General features: G+C 36.8%; 1 protein-coding gene across 1 annotated transcript in view; it reads right to left on the bottom strand.

Moving 5' to 3' along the window:
- Window positions 1–3,026: 3,026 nt before the first annotated feature.
- PTPN4 (protein tyrosine phosphatase, non-receptor type 4 (megakaryocyte)) overlaps window positions 3,027–21,389 on the bottom strand; it is a 79,142-nt gene continuing 60,779 nt past the window's right edge. Inside the window, exons 17-27 of the mRNA XM_010161103.1 lie at window positions 20,282–20,365; window positions 20,140–20,196; window positions 18,386–18,542; window positions 16,749–16,915; window positions 14,575–14,665; window positions 14,426–14,487; window positions 13,521–13,667; window positions 11,093–11,221; window positions 9,537–9,685; window positions 6,280–6,415; window positions 3,027–3,768 (exon numbers count right to left, since the gene is read on the bottom strand). Coding sequence (XP_010159405.1) covers window positions 3,682–3,768; window positions 6,280–6,415; window positions 9,537–9,685; window positions 11,093–11,221; window positions 13,521–13,667; window positions 14,426–14,487; window positions 14,575–14,665; window positions 16,749–16,915; window positions 18,386–18,542; window positions 20,140–20,196; window positions 20,282–20,365 — 1,266 coding nt within the window. The 3' untranslated portion in view covers window positions 3,027–3,681. The remainder of the gene's footprint in view (window positions 3,769–6,279; window positions 6,416–9,536; window positions 9,686–11,092; window positions 11,222–13,520; window positions 13,668–14,425; window positions 14,488–14,574; window positions 14,666–16,748; window positions 16,916–18,385; window positions 18,543–20,139; window positions 20,197–20,281; window positions 20,366–21,389) is intronic.

Here is a 21,389-nt window from a genome sequence, read left to right on the forward strand (position 1 = left end):
AGCTACACAGGTTCCATAACGAACTCCTCATGTTCCTTATTCTCCCAACTGCTTTCTCACCCTCTCTCTAATAGATGGCGTGCCAGACTGTAATCAGATATTGTAGAAGAAGTGTTATTGCTTTATCTATATGGGACATAAGCTTTCAAGATTTAACAGAGAAATGTGGAAGAAACGACAGCTAGCATTAAATGTAGAGAGAAAAATTTTAAAAATTAGTTTTTTTTTCATAACTGGGAGAGAATATATAAATGAAATGCATAAAAGCAGTATTTTCCTGCTTCAGACCTGCAAGTCATTTAAAATACCAAATGCTTCCAAATTCAGGATAAATGAATTCTTCTGCTCTCAGTTATCTGGTATCTAAAGCAGTATTTCTCAAAGTGGATTGGCTGACAATCTGTAGGCGGTGTATTAAACAATACCTGTATCTTATTTCATATTTAGCAAAAGTAAAAAATGCCCCCGAAACACTCGAAGCCCCTGCTAGAGCCCCATGTCTTTCTACTAAAAAACCCCTTCAAATCCACTTTAAAGAAGTGATGGTTGTGTAGTTTTCAATCCAAACCTAGAGGGAAAACAAAAGTCTTAACATTATATATTGGCACAAATCTGTCATAATATTGCTCTTATTTACAATGAAAACTTGTCTTTTAACTGGATTCATACCATGGAAGCGTTACAAACATACTGTTTCCCAGACCCACCCACCATTTTTCCTTAATCAAATGGTATGAAAATAATTATTCATAAAATCCAACAGTCATAACACCAATCACGTATAGGTCTATAGGTCATTATGTCTGAAAGATACATTCATGTTTTGTACAGCATGAAACATACAAAAAACTTCTTTAAAAAACTCTCAAGGATGATACAGATCTTCATAACTCAAAGTAAAATATTCAGCAGTTTTGCTTTTTTTTGGCCATATAAAAATATTTTGAAGGCCATTTATACCACAACAGGTAGAAACATCTGACAAATGGGTTATGGTGCAGAAAGGCTTCAACACTATTCTCTTTCCTAAGCGGTTTTTGGTTACCTGGCTTTGGAGAAGCCAAAAAGCCACTGAGTCGCTGATGCCCAATTACCTAAGAGTGGTTACTCTGTTCCACTTTTTCCCAGTGCAACTAGTTATTACACAACAAATCAGCTTAAGTCAGTGCAGAGGAAGATTTTGAAGAGACCTATTATTCTTGCCTGCATTTGTAATCAAAACAGTAATGACAGATGACCAATAAAAACCCCACACTTACTTGTGGTATAAATGGGTCTCTTGAACTCAAGCTGCTTTGGCAATTTTATGTAAGAATATTTAAATATGTGACATCCCAACATTATATAATGTTGCTACAAACTCCATTTCTCATTTCCCTCAGAAAAAAGGGCAAATGTTATTTTCATTTACAACCTGACCATGAAGAAAATTTATTTCAAAATAAAGGAAGTATTTTAAATTTTTAGACATTAAGTGCGGAGTTTAAAATAACATTCCAACTAGCCAGCATCTCAGCTAATAGTCTGTCACATGGAAGTTAAAGCTTAGACTTCCCTAAAGAAGAATTTTCTCTTATTGCAATGGCTTAAAATAAAACTGAGATTAAAGCTACCTTATTACTCTTTTTCAGTTTATCAGATCCAGAGATTCTTATAATATTCATTTTTCACTGAGGGGTAATATTGATTTAAGCATCAAATCTAGAAATATAAGTAACAGGGCCACAGGCCACCTAATATTATTTTGTTTTCTAAAAATATTTAAAACTCTATCTTCCATTTGGCATTGTGGTTCACATTTATTACTGAGTCATAAGCCAGGATTTCACTTTGCCTGAATCCCTTTTCACTTAATAGTTCATGGCTGATCTATTTCAAATGTCCATAGAACACAGTATATTATATTATATAATATAATTCTGCAATAGTTAAAAATTATTTAGCATAGAACTTCCCATTTTAATTCAATGCTCTATATAGCTTACAACAAAATTTACTCGATAAACATTTTCAGGAAACCAATACAATAAATTAAAACTTTTAAATAGAGGGCACGAAGTTATGTTGTCACAGGGCAGTCAAAGACGTGACCAATTTTTTTTTTTTCTAACAGTATATTACACCGGATACCTTGCTCCTGACTCCTTTCTCCTATGCTGGAAAAATATTTTAAAAAAGGGGACATTTATGTACCTTCAGAATGAGCTCAGATACTGTATCAGACAGACATTTCTTACAAATCTTCTACCTACTTAAATAAGAAGCAACCCATACCAACTGGAACAATTTTGCACAAGCATAACAGAAGGTGACCAGGGTCATTATGGAATTAAAATAAAGTTCTAGGACAACTTCATAGTGTTCTCCTCCCCTTCCCTCCCTCTGACACTTAAAAAATAAAAGGCAGACCTGTACGAACACGGCTTGAAATCAACTATGAGGACTTAAAAAGTAATTGGTTATCAGATAATGGAATTAAATCACACCTGAAGTTTAACTTAATTATCAGTGCTATCAAAGAGTTACGTTCTAATCAAGTAATACAGCTATTTTCAATAAAAGGATAAAACAAAGGATCAGCTTCTAATGACTTACCAGCATTTCATAGTAAGCTGCTAGTAAGTTACTAGTTGGAAGGAATGTGTCAGATTTTTCACATAATTACAACACAGCAGCATACAACGCTCATTCATTAAGTTGGCAGAGGTGCTTTGCGACAGAGTAGCACGCAGGTACTTGTAAAAGGAAAGAGGGAATGGTATTTCCATGACCCCTTGCGGTAACACATTCCAAGCACCAAGGGCTGGTTATAAAATCTGAACCCATTAAGATAAATATGACAGGACAATACCACCCCCACAGAATGATGAGTGCCTTTCACTGGGTGTACGCTGTAAGTCTCAAGGCACTTAAGGGGTTAAGACATAATGCATGCACTAGTTCCCATCACGTACTCTTAAGTCACATGAACCAGAATACACCAGTGTATGACACACAAAGCTGTGTCAAAGAAATGCTGTTTATTTTTTTTCTTTTTATTGTTATTATTTTGTACAAGATGCTGGTAAGTGGGCATTATGCAGCTACTGCTGGGTTAACACAGACGCCAGCTTTCCTCTAACAACCAGCTGGTCTCTAGTAAGGGTGTAGGACAGTGTGCTGCATCAGTAGGCAGTGTGTATCTATCTAGTATTGGCAATATTGCTAATGTTGTAAAAAATAAAAGAGTGAGAGTCTGTACAGAGTAAATAAACCTAGCACTGGAAAAAGACCATGGCTTAGTGTATTTTTTCATTTGTTTTTCATTTTAAGAGACATGGGTGTAAAACAGAGTGAAGTAATTCCAAGCCTTGTTTGTAGCAATTCAACCAGAAGCGCAGTATATGGCACTACAATGAAATATCGTAGATTACCCTGAACACAATTAGTTCTTTCAGTTTATGGTCTGTTCGGAGCAAAGCACGAAAATAAAGTCTTCAAACAGATGAAGGTTAGAAGAGTTTCAGAGACTGATTTTGTTTCAACGTAAAGTGCAACAGTGCTGAAGTTTTCAAAGTCCTTTGTCAATTCTTTGCTGTACTTCACTATCGTTTCCTGCAAGCAGTATTATGGCACAAAGAATGCTGCCAGTTCATTACAGAGGACAGGATTCCCCAGTTGATATCCTAGGGTTTTTGCTCTTTACTTATGCAGTGATGCTTGTACAGGTTTAATAAATCCTTCTTCATACACCTTCAAAATAGCTTCACATACAAATCTGTATTGACTCTGCAAGGGAAAGTAGAGTCAGTAAATCAAAAACAAACATAATTGAACCATGTCATCTGGAAGGCCTCTAAGACTACCCCATCCCATTCTCATGACAGGCCAAGAACTGTGCTTAAAGTTAGTGTAGGAACCACAAAACAACAAGAACTTTATATTAGAACATCTTGTTTCTCAACAGAAGAACAGGACGAGCGGCACTTTGAAATATAGAACCAAAAGTCATACCCACAAAACCAGTACGTCACCAGCTATCTAGTAATTCTGCTCTTCATTTCATTGCTGCAGTTTCACTGACCTGCACTTAGACTCAGAAGCTATAGTTTCAAAGCACTTTTTCATACTTAGAATAATTCTGGCATGTTACTGTTAAAAAAAATGATAAAAAGAAAACAGTTTCATGTTTTAAAGCTAGAATTCCAGTTTCGCAACTTTATATAATGTCTAACTCTGCAAAGTGTTCAAGTCTAGAACCTGCATACACAGAGGTCACTAATATTTTGTTTGAAATAAATAATAGTTTAATAAACCCCAACAGTAATCAAAATAGAATCTAATGAAAATAAAATTAAATGAAAATCACTGCTTTGTGAAGCACCACAACTAACTGAACACTGCATAATGGTGTATATGCTGGTCAGGAAGCCGGTATGCCTGCCTTTTTCAGTGTCGTGGAATAGACCTCTCTGCGCAGTAATTAGTGATGTCAGATCTTAAATAGGCACAGTAACCGAATGAGTAATAGAATCATTATTTACTGTATTGTTGAATGTGTATTACAATAGTTAAGTTTATACGTATTTGTGTAGAATACGTATTTTGCCTCTGGCACTCCCTGAAGGAGACTGAATTCTCCCTGAAGCAGTAGGCTCAGCAGAGCCTTCTGCATAGAGCCATCTTGTGGACATTGACTGAATCTTTCTGGGCATACAAACTCAGGAAGAGTGTGCCAAAATAGAAATTGTAACAGCTAACATTTATTAAATCTTAAAATAAGAAAGAAGCTTCTTCGATGTTATGTAGAATGTATCATAATCACTGATACATAACGTCAAGTCTTTTATTATCCTGTCTCCCTCTGATGCAGTAAACACCTGCGTTTCACTGAAGCTTGAAAATTCTGGTTTCTCTAAGAAATAAAGGAGAAGACCAGAAGACATTTAACATACTGTGAAAAAACAGTTGAAACCCTTACCACTGCACCTCCTACCTTCACTAATAAAGCTCTATTCCTCTCTATGAGTGCTGGAGAGAGAAGCTATTCCTACTGTATAGTCACCAAAACCAGCAAGAGACAGCCTTTATTAATTTCTGATGTATCATCACCTTCCTCATCCTTCCTGAGCTAGCCGAGTAATACATCTTTGTTTTAGTGAACATAAATGCTAGACAGCAGTGCTGACTTAGAAATGGAGCCCCATCTATACCTTTTGTCAGTCTGAATACGCTCTGAAGAGCACAAAGTTTATTCAAATTTCAGTAGAGGAGCAGCAGCAGGCATGTTAATTTTACTACAGTGAGTAACTACCTTCAGGTAACTGTGGGAATGATTTCATACTGGATCTAATGTCTTTTCTCCTTCCCTGCTATATACTATGAGTAAAACTATACAGCTGATTAGTGATTAAAAAAAACCCACAAACCCTGGAACTGGTCAAAGCTTGGAAAAAAAAAGAGTCTAAGCCTCTTCAGATCCTTTTTAGGTAACTTATAAGAAAGTAAACACAAACTGCCCTCAGAGATACAAACCACCTGACTGATACAGAGTTTCTGGGTTTATTTACTTTTTAAAGTCAACTGTTCTACATTATTCTGAAACATAACACATTAAAGCAACATTGCAATTACCTTAAAAAACCTAAAACATTATAGATCCAGGAAGAATTCTAGCATCTCAAGATGCAGCAAAATGTGAAGAGTGCACCAAAAGAATCCTGGAAGCAAGTTATTTATTTTAAAACTAAATACCCTTAAAATTACTTCAATATATCTTGCATCAGGTTTAATTACACTAATTTTTAAAATACTATTTCTCTGATTATTTCCCTTTAATTGAGTCAATACAGGGCAGAGTTGAAGCTTGTTTTCATTACAATCAAGGCAATAGAAAAGCACTGAATTGCATCACTGAAGGTTTTTCCTCTGTGTCTTGGTTCTTTCTGTGTTTACCTTTCATACTACTCCCATTCTTAACACCTGGAATTAGGCTCCTGCTTTCTCCACTGAGTAGTTTTTACCCTACTGAAAACTGATCTTTTTTACATTAATTGCTAGCTATCCCTGAAACAGCTGATGATTTTTGCAAGTTTACTTTGTAGAAATTTAAAGCCTTGTTCCTTTCCAATAGCCTTAGCAGTTTATTCCTGCCTGGAGCCAAGGCTACAGCTACACTGGATAAAGGTGACCTCTCTGCAATATGACCAACAGCAAGTATATTACAAATCTGTCTAATGGTAAGACTATATAATAGGAAATTATTCTTCTGCAACACAGAACAGCAAGTATGATACTCACAGGTGTTTGGATCATCATGGCTCTTTGATCTCTCATGGTTCTTACTATATCTAACGGATAAACAGGCTGATTGCACTCAATGAGACACATAGCTGTCTCCATAGTGATAAGAACTCCTGTCCGTCCAATTCCAGCACTGAAAAAACCAAGAAAAAACCCAAAATGGTAAATTAAACAGTGTCTGGAATATAGTTCATACTTAAAGACCTTCCTTCTCAAGGATTCTTGGGATTGATCATTATGATTCCCACACTATTAGGGCAGGGGCTAGACAGATTGTGTCAGTGCCACTGGAAGCATCCATGCTGCCTGAACAGGGCAAAAACCACTCAGTGCAGATTGTCAGTCCGTTGAAGAGGGACTGTCTTACCCCAGCCATTCACCTGAGCAGAATTTACAAACAGGTATTTCCTCAGGCGGTATTATAAACCATACTAATACCTAGACAGTAACAAAACAGAGATACCTAGTAGCATACACTGCATGCTGCGCACTTCGTGTCAATTCAACCATCACTGGAATGACTGTTACTGGAATGTTGGGCTGATCTGACAAAACCATGTTCATTGTCTTGAAGTGATTCATTTCTTCATATTTCAGAATAAGGAATAGAACAATTACTAGAAACTTTGGAGGATGACAATAATGGTAATTTTCTTACTATTAAAGAGATCTAACTTGTGTAGATGGAAAATGAGTACATAATGGCAATCCCCTTCAAGACAAGGAAGAACTGTCATGCGTACATCTCAATGGCAAAATTGTTAGGAGGCCTTACGTGAATCATCTTTAGCTTAAAAATAAAACAAACCTAAAGATTTATCTGCATTGTGTTACATATACACACACTTTCCACAAGCAGCAATCCTCAAGGACTGAATATTTAAACCTTGAACTTGAAAATTAGTTTCAAATTAAAATTTTTCATATTCAAGAAAATTATGTTACACTTCTGAAATAGAAACCCAATGTTTTCTCCATATCTTAATACAGGCCCAAATCCATATTTTCAAATGCCAGCCTTATCTCAACTCATATAACTAGTATTTCAGTCAATAAATGAAAGTGTTTCCTTCTAAACTAGAATACAAACAGCTGAAGCTTGAAACCTAATTGTTCTGATTTTGAAGCATAGCTTCAAATTACTTCTGGCCGAACTACTACTTTAAATCTTTGCCCAGAAGGTGGCATTAAAGCTACTATATATTTCAGTGATGTCATGAGAATTCTGACAAGATGTAACTGTGCTGGTTACATAAATTTTTGAATAGCATTTTATGGTTCTAGAATTTATATGCATAGAACTTCTACGCAGAACGCTTCATCGAATCCAAACAGGAACAGTATCTGTCAAAGAACCTAATGACCCATTTTACAACTTCAAAAGATTCAAATAAGGGCAACAACAATGATGGAAAGTGTGATAGTTTCCATATAATAAATGTCAGGTAGGCTGGGACTCTTCAGCTTGGAAAAAGAAATTATTGACTGTTGGAGAGGAACAGACAGGACAGGAAAAGCATGAAGGGCACGGACAGGACAGGTGGCTCACCATCTCATCTAGAACAAAAATTAGGAACAGTTCAACTAAACTAGCAGGAGCCTTGTAAAAATAAAACCAAACACATTAACACAAGCTTGGAAACCAATGTTTTAAGTAGTGAAACATAACAAAAAAAACTTTCCAACTTAAGTTCTTCGTTGCTTTTACAATCTCTGGGGTTATTTTGGTTTGTTTTTAAACCAGTACTGTACAAAAGAAAACTCTGCTCTACTAGCTACTTGGATTCCTCACGCTAAAGCTGGTGGCTCAGTTCTGAAAAAAAGTTTCACCATTTTGTTACACTAATGCCCTCTTGCCTGAGACTGAACAGACATTAAAAATAGTGCGCACACACCACACGTACCCCTGTGCTTCCTCAGCTGGACACACTACTGGAATGCAGTTATACTTCCCAACAGCCACCAAGTTGGGCCGATTAAGTAAATTACATTGAACTGTGATACTCCCTCTCTTCTGTGAAGCACAACTGTTAAAAATGTTGGTAATGAAATTATCAGTGCAAAACAGAATTGATGCCTCACTGGAGAGTATGAGCAGTTTTCTTCATCTCAAAGTTGTTGTTCCAGTGGCTCTGCAGCCTTGCACGCTTTGTATTTTAAAAGCTGTATTTGGCTGATGTTTTCACCACTGGTTCACAACCATATCAGCCAGAACTCTATCAATTATGGGAGTTGAGGAACAACATGATCTAAGACAGTGGCATTCTGGTACTGGTTTTCCTACTTAACAAGATTCACCCTGACCAGCATAAAGCAGAAGAGAGCAAAACCAATTAAATACAATTTCTGATACACAAAGTGTTAAAAAGAGAAAACATTTTTCATTCATCTTCTTTAATAAACTTCTATCTCACTTGTAGATCAGAGAGTCTTTAAACTGATTTTACCCCTCTCAGCTGCTCTCTGAAAAAGGAACAATGCACACCTGACTCAGGAACACCGACTGTCTGGGGATTATTTTGGAATTGAGAGGTCAAATTTTATTTACAGAACTACTCACTAAGAATTAGCACAGCACATGTTCACCTGAAGACATTTGCCGTTATGCATTGTTATAGTTTATTAATTAGGTATTTTAAAGGATTAAGATTTTAAATTTGTTCTATGAAGGTAGAATGCTATTAGAAATTATTGCACAAGAAAAAAAATTTCATGTGTACATAAAAAACTGGTTAAGTTATTTTAGTTCATGACAAAAGTAAATTGTTGAGAAAAATGCATCATCTGATTGTATGTATCAAAATATCACGTAGCCTAGGACTGCAGACTTGAAAGAAAGTGTCTTGTATTTGATCACTGCATATGCCACCCACATTTTCTGCTATGGATTATTTCCACAGCAATTCTGGAATTCTGTAGAATAGTCACCATGAGGAAAAGGTTCCTAAGTCTCTTTCGCCATCTCCTTCAACTGTTATGCAGACTGCTGGCACAAGCATTTAAACTGTAACCAACAAAAAACCCATCAAACCAACAAAATCCCTGCACACATCAGTGCATGTAGATACTCAAAATTTCACTTACTAAAACATGATGACAATTTCAGGTAATTGTTTCATTTAAATATTGAGTTCTCCTGTCATCCCCAAAGCAGATACAGAAACTGGTTATTTCAATAACTCAGCACATAAAACCTATTTGATAATAAATAAGTTCAGTTTGATGATTTCATAAAGTTGGAAAAAAATGGATACCTGCAATGAACAACCACAGGTTCTTCTCTGCCAGCCCTCTTCTTTCGCACAAGACACACAAAATCTAGGAAATCGCTGGAATCATCAGGAACCCCATGATCAGGCCATGCTATATACTGGATTTGGGTGAGTTGGCGGCTTTCCTCTTTCTAACCAGAAACGAAGTTTATTCAAAAGGTAATTCAGGTCCCAGTAAAAAAAAAAAAGCCAAACATAACAAAAATCAATGGTACATTTACAGCAACTTGTACCCGTAATACAGCACTTTATTAATAATAATCATTGCTCATCCTGAATTTTTATGATTATCTTTATTTTCTTTCTTACAAACAAAAAAGGCAATCCACAAATATTTACCTCTCCACAGGTTAAAAAAGTATTACACCCCATGTAAAAGCAAAGCAGTTCAAGGATACCAATGATCTATCTGAATACTAGACAGATGTACAACAAGGTGTTCAAATTTTTAGCAAAGCAAATTTAACAGAAAGAGGTACTACCCTACTAGATCAAATGACACCACTGGGGTAGGGAAGGGACTTTAAGACGTAAATCTTTTCCTGCAGACCCTGCGTGAACAGCAGCATGGTTTTGGCTCTATCTACCCCTCTTAATTTTATCCAGCATACTGTACGTAAGATGCAGAATCACTGTCTTCCATTCCCTCCTACTACTTGCTCTAGTATCACCAACATAATCTGCACGTGGTTAGTGGAGGGGACAGGCGATACAATCAACGTAAAAACAGCATTTCAAAGAACAGGAGTTACCGCACTTTAAACAACCTCTGGGCACAGCATCATTCATAGAGGTTCCACTGCTGATAACAAATGAGCAATTGTTTCAACAGGACACAGGGCAAAGAATTTTTACTGCAAATTGACTAAAAGGCATAAAATTGTCACCTCATCTGGTAACCCAAACAGTAGGAAATGAGTACATCAACTAAATTCCAGATACTCATTTCAAAAAATTTCTGAGATGGAAATCTGAGCTGGGGAGGCTCTGAAAACTACTCGTGCCCTGAAAATCATGCCATGCGTGTTCAAGATGATCCTTGTTTACAAATAGTATCCAATCCCAATTCATCTTTCTCTCAGCAGGATTTCTCTTCCATCTACTTGCACATATTCTCCAATCTGGAATTAAGAACTGTTTGGCGCTACAAAGAGAGATTTTCAGTTGCAATAATGAAATACCTCTACTGTCTCATGTTTTGAAAACATTGAATGAATAATGAATCTCTCAACTTTGTCAATTACTCTTCTCTTTGTCCATGGCATGAAAGACAACAGTAAAGACTTTTAAGACAAATGATACATGTTCTATGTGATTTAAAACCAACTAATATATTTTCCTAGTAAAAGGTTTGTTGAAGAGCAGAATGTACACTAGGTAACTACATGGCAATATGAGTAGTTCTCCAAAGGCTTCCAGAAGAATAAACAGTTCTATTTATGTGGATATGCCACCAAGTTGAAAAGAAAGTCCAATTAAATAAGTTTTAGCTAGTCTGTGAGGATTTTACCCATTAAGACTTAAAAATATAATTTTACCTCCAGATTAGTCAATGTCATTTCTCGAAAGACATAAGCAGGATTTCCTTCTTCTGAATGGCAAGTGATCTGGAAATTCCCATATGATGAGCTTCCTGATGGCTCTGGCCAGTACTGATGGCATTTAACCTACAGGTCAACACATTTTTAAAGATGCCTGTGTTTAAATTCACAGAGTATTCGTTTCACTGTCTCTAGTTCATTATAGACCATATTGAACATCATGTAATCATTACCAATTTACTTACCAAATACACTGTGTTACCTAATGACTGTTCATAAAGTAAACTATCACAGAGATTTCCTGGTTCTCTTTTCAAGAGGACACATGCACCAGCTCTTGAAGTGACTTTAACTGAAGATGGATGCTTTTAACTTTCTTTGAATATTTATAAATATATTTTTTTTTAAATTGTAATCTTAACACTTGAGTGACAAAGATGCTGCTTTAGAACCATTTCTGACCTCCAGAATCCTAGTCTAATCTTCTCAAAGCACATTTATATGGGAAAAGAACAAAATAAAAAGTGGTGATAAGCAACAAAGCAGTTGTTAAACCAATGTAGAAATTAGGGGGATGCAGATGGACTTCAAAGACTCTTGATCAAGTCACCAAATGTGAATGAAAACTTCAAACACTAAGATTTTTCAGATATATTGTTTAAACACCTAATTACAGAGGTCATTTCAGCTCAAGTGTACTTTTGTTTTTCCAACCCACCTGGCGATTCTTTAAGAGCAGCCAGATTTGCAGACTTCCTGCTCCACTGAGACACCCCGGCATGCAGTGGGATAGTGACGTCAGTAGCCTCATGATCAGCTTTAGAGCAGGGAGTCTGCCTATGGGTATAAGACAGATAAGTCCTTTTATTTCATTACTAAGCAGCTCTCCAAAGAACTCCACAAATATCATTATTGAAGGGGTGGGGGAACATCAGAGAACTGCTATTGCAAGTCTGTTCTCAGCAGATCTGCTAAGAAAACTCAAATTAAAAGCGCACTTGTACTGAAATTCCCTCTAATCATGTTTATTTGGAAGCAGGGAGCATCATGCTAACATTATGCCACTGAAAAAATGGTTTAAAACACTGCATCTTCCCTTCAATTTTAATTGTATTTTGAGGCCTGACCTCTCAGCAAATACACAGTTATTAAACAGTCAGAATATATAGAGATGGCTGAACTACAGACTTAGTTGATCAGAACACCCACAAGCTACTATAAATCCACCTTCAAAAGAAATCCTCAGTGTGGAGAAATTCCACTAAATTATTTCCCAGACTCTCATTTCTGTCCACACACCCAACCAGCCAGCACTGTGAATGCTCCAGACTATAAACCCAGTATCTCTGGAATTACACCATGTGTATGACTAGATTTGATTGTTGTGCCTGTCTCCAAAGGACAAAGTTGCATAATAAACAAAACTATTAAGGAGAAACTATAGCTTAAGAAAAACATGAAAATAAATAAACAAACCACAAAACCCCAAACAAACCACAAAACACACCTGAGGCCTTTTACAGCACCATACACCATTACTTTTACTAATTTCTAACTTTAGAAGTAGAATACTAGTAATAAAATAGTTACACATTTTTGTATGGAAATGACTTAAAGGACAATGATTCTTTCATGTGACTAAACAAATGTTTACAGCCACAGAAGAACATTTTATGAAAAATCTTAGATTTCAAGCTTATCAAGGGTTCTTTTAAAGACAGTCATTCAGGCTTGGAATCTTAACACTAGGAAGTTGTGTTAGGCTGTCTTATCTCTCTACATATCGAAGAGCTAATCTACAAAATCTGATGAAACTTCTTGGAGTTCCTCCACTTGAAGTTTAGAGAAAAAAATCCTATGAAGGTAAACTGTAGTTGCTTTTCACTTTACAATAAAGAATCAGAGAGACCTAAAAATATTTTAAGAAATATGTGAAGATTTCCATGTAGTTTTGAAGTGATCAAAGTTTAAATATTAGCTATGTTAACTGTATCAAAAGGTTTAAAATGTAAGAGTCATCATTGCAACAGTACTAGGAATGTACTACCTTTATGAAAAAAGGTCACAGTACCATGGAACAGTTTGATCTGGAAGGGACCTTTACAGGACATCTAGTCCAGCCTCCCTGCCATGGACAGGGACATCTTCAACAAGATCAGGTTGCTCAGAGCCCCATCAAACCTGAACTTGAGGGTTTTCAGGGATGGGGCATCTACCACCTCTCTGGGCAACCTGTGCCAGTGTTTCACCACCCTCACTGTAAATAGCTTCTTTCTTATGCCCAGTCTGCATCTACACCCTTAGTTAAAAAACATTACCTCTTGCTATATGTCATAACAGCATTTTCCTCTAACCTTTCAAAGGCTAATCACCAACAGATTACTGAAGATTATTCAAGTAGTATTTAAGGAAATCTTTTACTTACTCTGCCCCGTTCAACTTGGGTTGTTAACATTACAACCATAGATGAGCCTTGTTCCCAAGTCATCTGCCAAAAGTCAGGACAAGTGTTCGGTAACGGACCTTGACAAGCAATGTACTGATTTATTATTGTGGAAGAAGGGATTTCCATCTAAGAGAAGACAAAGTCATTATTTTAATTTTACCAGCAAATATAAGTTAGGCATCAGACATTCAGTGTTTAGTAACTAATACATTAAAAAAGCATCAACTATACTAATTCTGTTTATTACAAGTTAGCAAATATGGATTGGCACACATAAAAATTTTTCAAAGTGTTTCACACACAGAATTATTACAAAGATCACAGTATACCTCACGTGTTAACTGACAGTTACACAGTTGTTGTAATCAAGATTAATAATTGAAAAAAGAAATGATAGACAAATGATGGCAAATAATTCAGGTACAAACATTTCATGCTCTGTGGGTTTCTGACACTAGCTTTTAAAATACTGATCTTGGAATTTAATTTAATCTGCTTTTTGGTCCTGAAAGGAAAAGTAAGGAGCTGTAATTCTGTTGTTACTGCCAATGAAAAAAATAAAAAGTAAGAACTGCTGCCAGATAAATCTTTACTCATGTTGAACATTACTGCAATATCAGTAATCAGAGAAGAAGAATGAATTCCTCTGGTAGAAGGCCAAGTCCTCTTAGCAATTTTTCTTTTTCTTGGTTTCACTTATGAAAATATCTGCCACAAAGCATCAGCAAGTAAGTATAACTCCAGTAAATTTCAAACCATCTGATTACAGGTTTATCAGCCATTCTAGTCTGAACTAGATTTATAGAAATATCTTTTTTAATCAACTTCTCCATTGAGAAACTGCAAAACTAATGTCAGAAGCTCTTTTGAAAAATACTACTCACATTTATATAATTTGCATTGATGTAATCTTCATTACTTTTTAAAATAACCCGTGTAGCATCATCTGAAAAAAGTTTTAGAAAGATGTTACTTATTTACAAACTGCAGTCAAATACTTTTAGAGTGCACAGGTCCACACACACATACTTACAAGGCGAAATGTCTCTGTATCTATTTTTGGAAATGTTTTGAGGTAATCTGGCACAAGACATTGTCATTCCAGGCTTTTTCCTATATAATTGCTAAAAGACAAAACCAATAGTCAGACCACAATAAATGCGAGAGACCCATTAGCGTATTATTTGCCCAGAAGGCCAACCGTATCCTGGGCTGTATCCGGAGAGGTGTGGCCAGCAGGTCCATGGAGGTGATTCGGCCCCTCTACTCTGCTCTGGTGAGACCCCACCTGGAGTGCTGCATCCAACTGTGGAGCCTTCACTATCAGAAGGGTATTGACCACTTGGAGCGAGTCCAGAGGAGGGCCCCGAAGATGATCAGAGGGCTGGAGCACCTCTCCTATGACGAAAGGCTGCGAGAACTGGGCTTGTTCAGCCTGGAGAAGAGGAGGCTCCGAGGAGACCTCATTGCAGCTTGCCAGTATCTGAAGGGGGCCTACAAGGGTACTGGGAGAGGACTTTTTACAAGAGCCTGTAGTGATAGGACAAGAGGTAATGGGTATAAATTGAAATCAGGGAGGTTTAGATTAGACATCAGGCAGAAACTCTTCACAGAGAGGGTGGTGAGGCACTGGAACAGGTGGCCCAGAGAAGCTGTGGATGCCCCATCCCTGGAAGTGTTCAAGGCCAGGCTGGATATGGCTTTGAGCAACCTGGTCTAGTGCAAGGTGTCCCTGCCCATGGCAGGGGGGTTGGAACTAGATGATCTTTAAGGTCCCTTCCAACCCTAACCATTCTATGATCCTATGATTATTTGCCCAGAGGTACTTTTTAGAACATAAACTAGCGAGCAACGGTAGCTTCAACACACATGAAACTACTTCTCAGAAGAAAGTACTACACGTTCAGTTACGCTGTGGGATCACTGAACATAATCAAGACATTACAATTTGTTTAAAGACAAACTGAACCTTCCATTTCAAGTTTCCAGAAGAACACTGATCCAAAGTCAATATCGTATGTCAGTATGGTCATTTCAAGTTTCCAGAAAGTCAATATCGTATGTCAGTATGGGAATTTACTGATAGTGATATACCACACCATGATTTGGGGCCAGCTGATGGTGTTGTGATTAGACATCTACCTACACTGCAACTGTTTTACTCCCCCTCCCCACCGACATATTTCAATAACTGTAGAGTGAATCCTGAGCTACCTCGTGATTTTTCTGCACAAAATCTCCGTCGAGAGGTTCCTTAGCCATCCTTTTCCATGACCCTTGTGCTGCAAGCAGCAGCAGTGAAGTGATCCAGGTTCAATAAAAAGCACTTAAAACTTTTAAACATTGAACCTGTTTGGGAGACTGAAAATGTATGGTCAAGGGGAGACTTTAAATCACATTAAGAAATTGCTGTCTTTCTATATATAAAAGTAAATTTTACCAAAGTTCTTAAAGGACAGTATATAAATATATTTCATGAATGTATGTTGTTATACATAATGCTAGGTCACCACTTGGTGAGGAAATCACAGAATTCACACTGCTGTGTTTTACAGACCTACTGCTTCCTGCTTTTAAGTCACTTGATATCATGCACTGAAGACTGAACATCATCAAGGCACAAGTTAGTGCTAAAATAAGACTAGAGCTATCAGCAGCTTTGGACCCCACAGGAAGTACATTGCTCTTTTCAACTACTTCATTAAAAAATCACCTATAAAAGACATTGTTACATTAACCCTGAAGATTAGGACTGTATTCTCCATTTTTAATTTCACCTTCCCTCACTAAGATTGTCCATAGTATGTCAACAACTCAGCTGTCACTCAGTCTCTACACTAACTTCAATACGGAATAAAGGTCTGAGTACAAAACACATTCTGATATACATTTTTTCAGGCTTAAACTCTATGAAAGTATTTTATTAGCATAGGTGTCTGATAACCACAGAAAGCTCTAAGTAATTAATAAAGATATTTATAACAAACAACACTAAAAACTAGTATTAGGATTATTCTAGGCCATAAATTTGCACAGACAATACACGATTGGATTTTTTTTGTTATCCTTCTTTTGAGAGTCTAAAATGACAGTTTTTCTAAAAGATGCTGACTACTGAAATTTTAACTGAAATCTTCTCTGCTTAAAATAATTACTATCCCAAGAGACTTGGAATTTGTACACAGCTACAGGCAACACAGTACTCACATCAAACTGAGCCAAAACAGTTCCAGTGATAAGCCCCTCTGCTAGCTGAATCATGGATTCCCTCAGAGCATTATCATCTTGATGGACACCATCAAGTGGAGATTTCTCAGGGATGTACTGGAAGTCAGGCTCACTCTCCAGCTTCTCTTCCACAACATCATAGACAGCTGTAACAAAGGTGTGAATGCTCTGACTGAACATGCTATTTGTCAAGTAAAGTCTAAGTCATTTATTTGAAACAGCAAAAGAGACGAGTATTTCTCCTGTTATAAATCCACATTTATTAACACACTGATTTTAGCCTCCAACAGTAAGGGCAAGTAGCCTTATTGATCATTATAATCCATGACAAAACTATTTCTTTTTTTGGCTTAAGAGTAATTTTAAGTGAAAGCACATCACTGACTACTAAAATTTTGATCAAAACTCCTCTTATACTGTTCCTTGTCTGATGTAACTCCCTAATCTCAGATTCTCACACCATGCTTCTGAAGTCATAGTCACATTTCCAGTTTACTTTTAAGTCACTTTGACCTGATTTTAGGCTTCAGTAATTATGGCAAGATGTGCGGACCACCTGAGAAAATGGCACTAATATATGCCATTCTAATGTTATCAATGCAGTGTGCATGCCTTGCCTGGAAATAAACTGAAAACCAATATGCATCTTCCTCTGCACACTGGAGACCTGTGCTGACTGAAGCCTGTTTTGAAATGATATCCCATGAGGGAAGAAACTGGCACCTCCTCCCTTCTGTAGTTTTTTATCCAGACTACAAAGATAATCCAGAAACAAGGGGAAACTGCTACAATGAATTTGTAAACAAAACTAGGATTTTTCGCTGAAAAAGAAAGTAAGCACACAAAAGCTGCAGAGAACTTACATAGAGAACGAGAGCACAAGTAAGTGGGAAGTACAAATAAGCGAATAAAGGAAAAATTGATTATGAGGTGGCTGAGGTACGCTCCTAAGGTAATTTCAATTATTCCGACAAAACATCATGATTCTTCATATTGCTTTTTCCTCTGCAACTGGGTTATAATTGGGATGTGCAGCAAAATTAAATCCAGCGACCACCTGCTGGCAATGCTCCAACAGTGTACTTCAGGAATATACTGCACAAGCTGTTATTTAGACTGCAGTTTTAGCACTTTATTAAGCCTCCTCAAGTAGAAATGCTACTGGTTGTTCTGGATTGGTTTAAAAACATATGGAAAGATTTTACATATATCAACCTCCAAAGTCATCCAAACACTGGGTGTTTGGTATGGGGTTTTTGTTCGTTTGTGTTTTGTTATCTTTAAGGAAATAACAGCAACCTCAGAAACTGCATTCAATAGCCATATAGCTTTCTGAGCATTCTTATCAACGTGAGTGAAAACAAAATTTAAATTAGCTCTCTGTTAGAAATATTTGATATCTGACTTGCTTATTAATTTTCAAGACTTAGTTACACACAGCTCCTCAGAAGTATTGGATTGACCAAGATTTGTACAATACGTTGTGTTACTGCAATTCCTTTTCAAGGGAGTTCTTTCATACCAAAATGTCACGCATTCCACCTCAGGACACAAAACGGAGGTTAGAAAAGGCAAGGTGTGGATTCTTCTATTATTATTACATACAAACCACTCACCATTGGGTCGAACTAGGAGCACAAGTTCCCCTGAGTGTCTCTCACAGCTAGCTTTAATAAACATAACAACTTGATCATGGGTATGTTCTGCTATATCCCTGCCGTTAATCAGTACAACCTGGTCCCCTTCATTCAGACGAGGGACACAAAGATCAGCCTGCAAAGTGAGGGGGAAAAAAAAAAAAGTCTGTAGAACAAGCCATTTCCAACTTCTCACGTTAAAATAGCAACTGAAAGTAACTATAACTGGGGACTTGAATCCTAAGAGCCTAGTTGCTATGGTTGCTGCATTGTATTCAAACGATAAATTTAATTTTTACACCATCCACAAGACAGTGTCATTCATGTGAACAAATCAATCTGCAACTGGGAGGGGACTGTCATTGTAACGTGTCTTTTGGCAGCTGTTACTGCACTCCTCTGGCTGAAGCAGAAAGCTCCACTGCCTGAGTCACGTTGTGCAGGCAATTAAAAAGCATGACGTTCCTATCTTTGAAGAGAAAGGAGTAACACAGTAAAGCCTTGTCCAAACCAATTTCACAGGCCTAAGGACTCCAGGTGTGAAATATCGCAGCTGTAATGACAAGAGTAAGACAAGGACCACAGACAATGCACAAATCCCAGTAATTCCAGAGAGAGGAATCAGGTAATAAAAACCATTATGAGAATCACAGTCTAAATGTCACTGCAGAAAAGAAAGAGCATATGCCGTGACCAAATACCATCTTAGAGAGTGAACGTTCAAAGCATTCAGCCAAAATTATTGATGATATTAAATACTTCAGAGATAATAATTAACAGGGACAAGACCAATGCCCTTCGCAAACATTGTAGCACTTTCAAACAGTAAAAAAAGGCTGGACTTCATAAATGTTCACAAATAAACGGTTCACTCTAAAAGGTATGAACAGAGCTGACTCCAGTCAGCTGAGTATCAGGTCAGTATTTGTCGCAATCAACTGACAAAATACTGTGCCTAGTTTGAGGACACTATTGATAGTCACTAAACACCAGTAACAACAGACAATCAGACCTGATGAGATTCATGATGTCTGATTTTAATTAAATCTTGGCTTTATTCAGCTACATCTGTCACTAAAATGAGAAATTTGCTATTTCAGTTATTTTTAACATACTAAAAGACCCTTTCAATATACAATTTATGTGAAATTTTATGAATGCTTATATTTTAAAAAAGTAATAAAGTAAATCTACTTTTAGTATGACATAGCTCAAGAAACAGCACACACCGAACATTTGTAACTCCCTGTCAGACCTGATGAATGATTCATGATGTCTGATTTTAATCTAAATCTTGGCTTTATTCAGCTACATCTGTCACTAAAATGAGAAATTTGCTATTTCAGTTACTTTTAACATACTAAAAGACCCTTTCAATATACAATTTATGTGAAATTTTATGAATGCTTATATTTTAAAAAAGTAATAAAGTAAATCTACTTTTAGTATGACATAGCTCAAGAAACAGCACACACCGAACATTTGTAACTCCCTGTAACTTTCTGGAATTAAATTTTGTTTCAGTAAGAAAAAAAGATATTTTTAAGGATTGAAGAACTTTTATAAGTGTTTTGTAGCCCCATCGAATTCTTACTGCACATAATTTGCTTTGTTAGGATAATGATATAGCACAAGCTAATTTTCACAGGCAGCTATGTAATAATTTCCAGTTTTGAATACATACTTAAAGATACACCGATACTGCTACCAAGTTTGGCTTTTTGATAACTTACAGGTGTTCCTGGAGCTACCCTGGACACTATGACCGGCATCTTCTGATCATATCCACCCTTTAAAAATAAATTAAATTAGTAATAAATCACACATGTCAGAAAGTAATCTTAACAGACACAAAAGGAATAGATATACTTTTACCTTTACATTGAAGCCAAACCTTCCATTTTCATCTGGTTTCATTCTGATCATAACAAGATTGTCATGGGGGACACCACCATTGGGCTAGTAAACAAAAATTGTATTATATTAATACAAATTCTGTCATAGTTAGACTTTAGGGTTATAATATATAATATTCTTGCATTTTCCTTATCAAGTAATTGCTCCTGGACACTTCAGAAAACATCAAGTACTAGTGCAAATACCCCAACTTAAGTTTTGCATAGAAACTAAAAGTTACACATTTAAAAGTCTTGGACATAACTAAGTTAAAAGTATGTTCTATTAAAGCAAGCTGAAAGTAAGAAACAGTTTTAGAAAAGACTAATTGGCTTCAAGCAGTCTTAAGTTTACTATATGGAAACTCCTTAGATTAATTTTGTTTAAGACCACAGTGAAATGCCTGCAGGGAGATGGTAGTATGAAAATCAAGGTAATCGAAGGTACACTGTTGTTTCTGTTAACAGCAATATGACAGCAATATAGAGAGCAAGGACAAGTTTGGCAACAAAATCTTGGTTCCATATTCCATATTCCATTTCCAACGTTCAGGAGTACACATGCTGTGCCCTGACCAAGATCCCACAACTTTAGCTGCCTGCTTTCTGACCGCACCACTAACTGTTAAAGGAACTACCAATAAACTAGGGAATACTACATACTTTTTTAATCTGGAAAAAAATCAACTTAGTGCCACTGAAGTGCTTTTTAGTTTGTTACCATCAATGTTTATTTCACAGACTGAGCATGAACTAGTATTTCTACAGTTTATATGGTGAGGATATGAAGTATTATTAAAGAAGTTTGTTTCTCAATATCAGAAGGATATTGACCACTTGGAGCGAGTCCAGAGGAGGGCCACGAAGATGATCAGAAGGCTGGAGCACCTCTCCTGTGACGAAAGGCTGCGAGAACTGGGCTTGTTCAGCCTGGAGAAGAGGAGGCTCCGAGGAGACCTCATTGCAGCTTTCCAGTATCTGAAGGGGGCCTACAAGGGTACTGGGAGAGGACTTTTTACAAGAGCCTGTAGTGATAGGACAAGGGGTAATGGGTATAAATTGAAATCAGGGAGGTTTAGATTAGATGT

The sequence above is a fragment of the Eurypyga helias genome, unplaced genomic scaffold (genome assembly GCF_000690775.1).
Source record: "Eurypyga helias isolate BGI_N326 unplaced genomic scaffold, ASM69077v1 scaffold9801, whole genome shotgun sequence".
Classification (NCBI taxonomy): Eukaryota; Metazoa; Chordata; class Aves; order Eurypygiformes; family Eurypygidae; genus Eurypyga; species Eurypyga helias.